We start from the raw sequence: 8,015 nt of genomic DNA, 5'->3' as shown, positions 1-8,015 counted from the left end.
GTGTAAATGCAAACGGACACGTACGTTCAGATTATCGTTCATCTTTAAAGATAACTGTGTTTCTCAGTGCTCAGAGGTCATGGCAACTACATTTTATAAGTTTAGGCAATTTCAGCACATTTGACAAAATATGAACACATGCAGGTATTTTACATCTTTCAGTATGTTGCATATGTTTCAATCACAATGTAACATTATGTTAATGAAAACAAAATACAACAAGGGCCTCTCTGACACCAGAATTCTTTACAACCTCTCTGCAAAACCAATGTGCCACTCTCAGCTTCAGACCTTTATTTCAAATCTAATTGCCCTTCTAATATTTTATGTGCATTTTATTGAGCTTAATAACATATTAGGACCAATCCACAGATTCACAGTTGTTAGTGAATAAACAGTGTTTACTGTTTCTCTCTATCTAATGCACTGCACGGATGATCTTACAATGAACAGAAAATGAACCTCAGTTATGGTCATGTAAAAGCTTTCATGTTATACGACACATATTTTAAAGTTTTGATTAATTTTGATTTTGCCTTTAGATTCTTTTCTTTTTTGACTTTTCTCTTCCTAACATTGTTATTGTATTTTATTGTATTTTTATATTTTCGTTTACATGACATATAAGCTACAGCTGGTCATTTTCTCTGAGGACATTTTCTGTTCTTTTTGTTTCTTTTTGTCATTACATAAAGTTAATTACGTTTATTTAAAAAGAAATGTAAGATGTCTTTCCTTCTTTTTATGACAATGTTTATCGTTATGCAATACTACATCTTCTTCATCTAATTCTTCAGGGTTTGTATTAAACCTAAAATAAAAATGAAAGTAAAATATTTTTCGTTTATTTAAAAATGTTAGACAGAGGATACATTTTAATCAATTAATTATTATTAAATTTTTCTTGTACTTTATTTTATTGTAAAAATATAACTGTCGGCAGGCGTCGCTGTTTAAATTTTACAGAGTTGTTTCCGGTCACATGACCCGTGTGTTTCCGGGTTGAGAGGTCAGGTTTCCCGGTTTGAATGTCCTAACATCAACAGGTTGTATCAGCAGGATGGCTGAAGCGGAGTTTCGGATTTATAGTTTTTAAATGTGTTTTTTTGACAGTTTGTGACTGAAGCTCTTCCGGAAACTTTAGGTACGAACTTTATACTCTTTATTCACTGTATGTGTTCCTGCAGTTAGCATGCTAACAGGCTAGCTGCAGTAGGGAGTTAGTTCCCCTGTTGACTATATTTTAATGTTTCTCATCTCTCGGTCCGTTATGTCTCTCTGTTCCGTGTCAGTCTATCAGTCTTTGCTGCTCCGGTTCTGTCCGGTCCTGTCAGGTGTGTGAGCCCGGGTGTGTCCGGGTCCGTCAGTGTCTGGCAGGTTTGATCCTGTGCTGTGTCTACAGGTTAATAGAGGGATTAACAGTCGACTCAATCTGATTATAATCTGACACCGTACAGTACAGGGACGTCTGTATGTAACTACACACTGTATGCAGATTATGAAGAGATTAGTTTTAGATGTTGTTGCTTTTAAAGTTGTAAACTGTTCGTGAATCACGTTGTCAGGTGTTTCTGTATGTTTGTCCACCTGGCTTTGTTCCTTAACGCGCGGATCTCAGAGAGAGTGTGTTCAGGATGTGACCTGGGTGAACCCGGATTATCCTGCTCCTCAAAACTTGATTAAAATTCACTTAGAGCTGTTGCCATGGCAACAAGTCTTTAACGGGAAACCGTAGAAGTTCAGTGATTTGTTAATTTTATATCGTTTGTCTGTTTTGCAAACATAAAATAAGATCGTTCTTTATTGATCCCCAGAGGGGAAATTTGTAACATATACAATTATTACCTCACCTGGAATTATAAATTATAAATACATTATTCATGGCTTCAGGAGCTTTAATAATTAATTCAGATTTCATATTTGACCTGTGTGCTGTACAGCAGTCCTCAGGATGTGTTCAGGTACAGCCCGGCAGTGTAGGTCATCTGTGTTTTGGCAGCACTCAGAGTTACAGCTTGGATCATCAGACAGTTCATCAGCAACAGTTTAAATATTTGATTCATCATTTACACGCACTAATAATGTTCATCCTCTGGTGTCAGTGTCTCCGAAGTCTCCGATTATTTTTTATAATAAAAACAACAATAACAGTAACAATAAGAAGAAGAACACGAGGAGAAAAAAAGGGATGTTACGTTCTATTGATCAACAATACCATGTCATTGATGATAAGTGAATATTTTGATCGTATCATCGTTAATAAATGCTTTTATTTTGAAATTCCGATGGCAAGTCACCAGGTTAGTGTAGTCAGTATTCCGGTTCTGTTGTTATTGTGTTTAATGTGCGTGTCAGACTGTCTCCTCCATCACAGGCCCCTGAACTGAACAGACTTTGTGATATCTGTAAATACTGAGTAGGTCTGATTGTCCAAAGAATTGATCATTTCATGATAATACATGTGATTTATGTTCTATTAATTTATTTTACAACATAATTCATTATTATTTTATAAATCCAAACAGACACAGAGAATAAGGTTATAAAAAGTGCTGGAGATGAAAGAACATCAGGATTTCATGATTGTTTAGTTTGCCCATTATTTTAACTTAATATGTGTTTAATAGTTTGGTCTTTAGAAATTAAAACATATGTGGAAAATATCCATTAAATGTTCCGCAGCCATCTTTCACTTTGTTCTTCTGTCAAACTTTGATTGTTGCAGCTGTGATTTCTACGCAGTGAGGCGCCCACCGAGCGGACCACATCTGTGGCCTTGTGATATTTTAGTGTAAAAAAAACCCATCAGCGCCGTCTAGTGGACAAACTATTTATGCAGACTCTGTTTCTAAATGACCTTGACAGATTGATAATATAAGTTGATCAGTTTGTTCTTGGATCAATAATTCTTCTCTTACAGTTGCTCTCCGCGTTTCCGTCCAGAATAATTGAAACACCTTCGACCTGTCAGCATGGAGTCGGGGCTGCTGATTGGGTGGCAGCAGGAGAAGGAGGAGCTTAAACAGGAAGTGTGTCGTCTGCACACGGAGCTGGCTGAGAGTCAAGCAGAGAGGGAGGAGCTAGAGTCCAGGAGCAGAGCTCTCACTGACAGGGTGAGGAGGGGGAGCAGAGGGGGGGAGGAGGTCATGTGATCATCAGGAAGAATCAAACGGTTACATCTTTCTTTCTATCTCTCTCTCTCTCCAGCTGTGCCAGTCAGTGTCTCCCTCGCTCGCCCTGTCACTGCGGGCGGAGGGGGAGCAGAGGGAGTGGAAGAAGAGGGTGAGGGAGGGGAGAGAGCGGGAGGCGAGGCAGGCTCTGCTCATCCACCGGCTGCAGAACAAGGTGAGACCAGACAGTGTGGTGTAGCATTAACGTTGTTAGCGGTGCCAGCAGCTACGGTTAAGTTAGGTAAAGCAGCTTTGTTTATACATTTCAAACACATTAACAATAATCAGTGTCCCTGCTGGTCATACAGAGACATCAGGATACATTCAGTGTGCTAATCACCAGACACCAACTCCTCACAGGAGCTTTGGACTCTGTCATCAGAAGTAATCTGTTGTACCGACTGTGTGCAGGTGTTGGAGTACAGGGAGCAGTGTCAACGATTGGGCCTTCAGCTGCAGGAGGAACACACGCAGCTGATCAACACTGAGGTCAGACTACAACGACACTACCGTTACTACGACAACACTGACACTGATACAGCCCTGCTCCATCTGCAGAACTTACACTCTTATAAATGTGCGTGTGTGTGTGTTTCAGCGGAGGGTCAGAGATGAACACAGCGACTCTCTGGAGAGCGCCCTCATCAGGCTGGAGGAGGAACAACAGAGGTGAGTGTGTGTATGTGTGCGCACATGTCAGCCTCACCTGTCTGTGTGTTTGCTTTCTGTGTGTGTGTCAGTCTCACCTGTGTGTGTCTCTTCAGGTCAGTGGGCCTGGCTGAGACGAACGCTCTCCTCCGTGATGAGCTCAGCAAATCAGAGCAGGCGAATCAGGCCCAGAGAGAAGACCTCCAGAAGCTGACGTCTGATTGGACGAAAGCTGTGGCGGAGGTGGAGCAAAGACAGGATGATTGGCAGAGAGAGAGAGAGGTCTGTAGTTTGGCTTTATGTTGATTTATAAAGTTACATTTCAGAACGAAGCGTCTTTAGAGACTGTGTGTGTGTGTGTGTGTGTGTGTGTGTGTGTGTGTGTGTGTGTGTGTGTGTTCAGTGTCTCACAGGTCATGTGGGTCAGCAGCAGACTCGGCTGCTGTCAGTTTGGAGGTCTGTGGTCGATCTGAGACGACACTGTCACACCATCAAAACCGCCGCCGACAGGTACATCTCACTGTGTGTGTGTGTGTGTGTGTGCACATGCGTGTGTGTGTACATTATAAAGTCAATGTTGCAAGTTAACAAACGTGTTGCTGGTTGGTTGTTGACAGTAAAGAATATGTTGACCAATCTCAATGTTTACATTTAATATAAGTTTACCAACTTTGACTGTTGACCTACCTGTTGACCCACCTGTTGACCTACTTGTTGACCCACCTGTTGACCTACCTGTTGACCTACCCGTTGACCCACCTGTTGACCTACTTGTTGACCCACCTGTTGACCTACCTGTTGACCTACCCGTTGACCCACCTGTTGACCTACCTGTTGACCCACCTGTTGACCTACCTGTTGACCTACTTGTTGACCCACCATGTTGACCCACCTGTTGACCCACCTGTTGACCTACCTGTTGACCCACCATGTTGACCTACCTGTTGACCCACCTGTTGACCTACTTGTTGACCCACCTGTTGACCTACCTGTTGACCTACCTGTTGACCTACCCGTTGACCCACCTGTTGACCTACCTGTTGACCCACCTGTTGACCTACTTGTTGACCCACCATGTTGACCCACCTGTTGACCCACCTGTTGACCTACTTGTTGACCTACCTGTTGACCCACCATGTTGACCCACCTGTTGACCCACCTGTTGACCCACCTGTTGACCTACCTGTTGACCCACCATGTTGACCCACCTGTTGACCTACCTGTTGACCTACCTGTTGACCCACCTGTTGACCTACTTGTTGACCTACCTGTTGACCCACCTGTTGACCTACCTGTTGACCTACCTGTTGACCCACCATGTTGACCCACCATGTTGACCCACCATGTTGACCCACCTGTTGACCCACCATGTTGACCCACCTGTTGACCCACCTGTTGACCCACCATGTTGACCCACCTGTTGACCTACCTGTTGACCTACTTGTTGACCCACCTGTTGACCCACCTGTTGACCTACCTGTTGACCCACCTGTTGACCCACCTGTTGACCTACCTGTTGACCCACCATGTTGACCCACCTGTTGACCTACCTGTTGACCTACTTGTTGACCCACCTGTTGACCCACCTGTTGACCCACCTGTTGACCTACCTGTTGACCCACCATGTTGACCCACCTGTTGACCTACCTGTTGACCCACCTGTTGACCCACCTGTTGACCTACTTGTTGACCTACTTGTTGACCTACCTGTTGACCCACCTGTTGACCCACCTGTTGACCCACCTGTTGACCTACCTGTTGACCTACTTGTTGACCCACCATGTTGACCTACCTGTTGACCCACCATGTTGACCTACCTGTTGACCCACCATGTTGACCCACCTGTTGACCCACCTGTTGACCTACTTGTTGACCTACCTGTTGACCTACCTGTTGACCCACCTGTTGACCTACCTGTTGACCCACCATGTTGACCCACCTGTTGACCCACCTGTTGACCTACCTGTTGACCTACCTGTTGACCTACCTGTTGACCCACCATGTTGACCCACCTGTTGACCTACCCGTTGACCCACCTGTCTCCCTCTGCAGGGATCTGTGGCAGTTGAGGGCGGAGTTTTCTCGTCTCTCCTCCTGCCTCCTCTCCAGCTGTGACTCCGTCTCCTCCTCTCTGAGGCTCAGTGCTCCTCCCATCAAACCTTTCTCCTCCTCTCCTCCTCCTGCTCTCCCCTCTGACCTCCCTCCACCTCCCCCCTCTCCTCCTCTCTCCTCCACCCTGCTACCCCCTCATCAGGACTGCTCACCTTCTGTTCCTCCTCTCATCTCCTCCTCCACCCTGGGAACCTTCTCCTTAGGAGAGCTGGAGCACGGGGAGCAGGAGCAGGAGGAGGAAGAGGAAGAGGAAGAGGAGGAGGCAGTGAGGTGGGAGGAGAAGGAGCAGCAGATTTTAGAGCTGAAGCTTCTTCATGAGACACAAGTTTCACAGCTGACTGAACGGTAAATCTCTCTCCTTCTTCTTCATGGTTTTCTGTTAGCATCTGAGCTAGCTAGAATGCTAAATAGCTGTTAGCTTTGGGAGCAGAATGCACACCAGTATATCTGATGTGAGCTTATTCTTACTCTCCCACTCTCTCTCCCTCCCTCCCTCCCTCTCTCTCTCTCTCTCTCTCTCTCTCTCTCTCTCTCTCTCTCTCTCTCTCTCTCTCTCCCTCCCTGTCTCTCTCTGTCTCTCTCCCTCTTTTCTCTCTCTCTCTCTCCCTCCCTCCCTCTCCCTCTCTCTGTCTCTGTCTCTCTCTCTCTCTCTCTCTCTCTCTCTCTCCCCCTCCCTCTCTCTCTCTCTCTCTCTCTCTCTCTCTCTCTCTCTCTGACAGGATAGCGGAGCTCTCCCGCTCGCTGCAGGTGGAGGAGGCCCAGAGGGACGAGAGAGAGCGAGAGGTAGAGAGACACAGAGACACAGAGAGGAAGCTGCAGTCTGTCAGTCAGGCTGTGGTCAAACTGGTGAGTGTGGAGCATCACAGGTTGAGACAGGTGTGTGCAGAGGTCAAAGGTCACACTGTGTTTCTGTCTCCAGTCCAGAGCCCTGAGCAGCAGCAGCAGCAGCAGGTCTGTGTGTGTCTCCTCAGACGGCCTCCTCAGTCTGGACCTGTCCTCCCTGCTGTCCGTGCTGTCCCACACTGAGAGCGCCCTGCAGTGGAGACACCAGGAACTGCAGGTTAGCCACACACACGCAGCAGAAGCAGGTCCTGCAGAGGTCAGAGGTCATGTGTGTGTTCCTAAATCTGTGTGTATGTGTGTGTCAGGGGGCAGAGCTCTCTGTGCGGCGGGTCGGCGAGGAGAGATCAGCTCTGCAGCTGAGACTGAAACAGCTGGAGGACGACAAGCAGCAGCTGCACGCACACACACAGTACACACAGCTGGAGCTCACACACGCTCTGGACTCACTGACCAGGTACTCACACACACGCACACAGGCGCGCACACACAGACACACACACAGGCACACGCACCCACAGACACACACAAACACAAACACAAACACACACACACCTGAGGATGTACAGCTTTCATTTATGTCTAAACTGTAACTGTGCGTGTGCGTGTGTGTGTGTGCGCGCGCGTGTGTGTGTGTGTGCTGCCTATGTGTATGTGTATGTGTGTGTGTCTCAGGGAGCGCGAGGCCTCGGCCTTGCTGTACCTGCAGGTGGAGGAGGTGCAAAGAAGGGAGGAGGAGAAGAAGAGAGAGTGCGACAGGCTGAGGAAGGAGAGAGACCGACAGGAGGAGAGAATCGCACAGCTGGAGACAGACACACACAGACGGTACTTTGTTTAACACGTCAGCACAGCTCAAACATAAGAAACATGTCACAATAAAAGCACTTTATGAATCTGCTCGTTCAGGTTGTTTATGATCATATTATTAAAAACTCGAGCTGACAAACATTAGATATAAACGAGTCCACATCGTTTCTGCTGCTTTTTTTCATTAAGTCTCTCTCTCTCTCTGAATGAGGTCACACATGGTGACTGAGCCTGTGGCCCACTGATGAAAGCCTTTCATCTGCAGTATATAGTATTATTATGGGCTGGGTGTCTGTGGCGGCGCCCAGTTAGTGACGCGTTTTCCATCAGCCAGCAGTGGTTGGTCTGCCAGAGAGGGTAGGCGGAGCTAAGCGGCTGCTTCTCCGCTCTCTGCAAGTGTTGCGAGTAAACAGTAATCTACTATGGCTGAACAAACAA

At 46.5% G+C, this 8,015-nt stretch overlaps 1 protein-coding gene across 3 annotated transcripts in view; it reads left to right on the top strand.

Annotated features, from left to right (window-relative positions):
- Nucleotides 1–1,036: 1,036 nt before the first annotated feature.
- Nucleotides 1,037–8,015, top strand: part of LOC138591996 (trichohyalin) — an 18,713-nt gene continuing 11,734 nt past the window's right edge. For all 3 annotated transcript variants that reach the window (XM_069662574.1, XM_069662573.1, XM_069662572.1), the window contains exons 1-12: nucleotides 1,037–1,144; nucleotides 2,921–3,113; nucleotides 3,208–3,345; nucleotides 3,582–3,659; nucleotides 3,769–3,839; nucleotides 3,935–4,100; nucleotides 4,222–4,328; nucleotides 5,871–6,275; nucleotides 6,650–6,776; nucleotides 6,850–6,990; nucleotides 7,079–7,227; nucleotides 7,446–7,595. In XM_069662574.1, the coding sequence (XP_069518675.1) occupies nucleotides 2,973–3,113; nucleotides 3,208–3,345; nucleotides 3,582–3,659; nucleotides 3,769–3,839; nucleotides 3,935–4,100; nucleotides 4,222–4,328; nucleotides 5,871–6,275; nucleotides 6,650–6,776; nucleotides 6,850–6,990; nucleotides 7,079–7,227; nucleotides 7,446–7,595 (1,673 nt within the window). In that variant the 5' untranslated portion in view covers nucleotides 1,037–1,144; nucleotides 2,921–2,972. The remainder of the gene's footprint in view (nucleotides 1,145–2,920; nucleotides 3,114–3,207; nucleotides 3,346–3,581; nucleotides 3,660–3,768; nucleotides 3,840–3,934; nucleotides 4,101–4,221; nucleotides 4,329–5,870; nucleotides 6,276–6,649; nucleotides 6,777–6,849; nucleotides 6,991–7,078; nucleotides 7,228–7,445; nucleotides 7,596–8,015) is intronic.

This window comes from Semicossyphus pulcher, unplaced genomic scaffold (assembly GCF_022749685.1).
Source record: "Semicossyphus pulcher isolate SPU_LCO1_2020_fin unplaced genomic scaffold, fSemPul1.0.p SCAF_15, whole genome shotgun sequence".
Taxonomy (NCBI): Eukaryota; Metazoa; Chordata; class Actinopteri; order Labriformes; family Labridae; genus Semicossyphus; species Semicossyphus pulcher.
The sequence above is the reverse complement of the archived record's forward strand: the minus strand, read 5'-3'. Positions and strand labels throughout refer to the sequence as shown.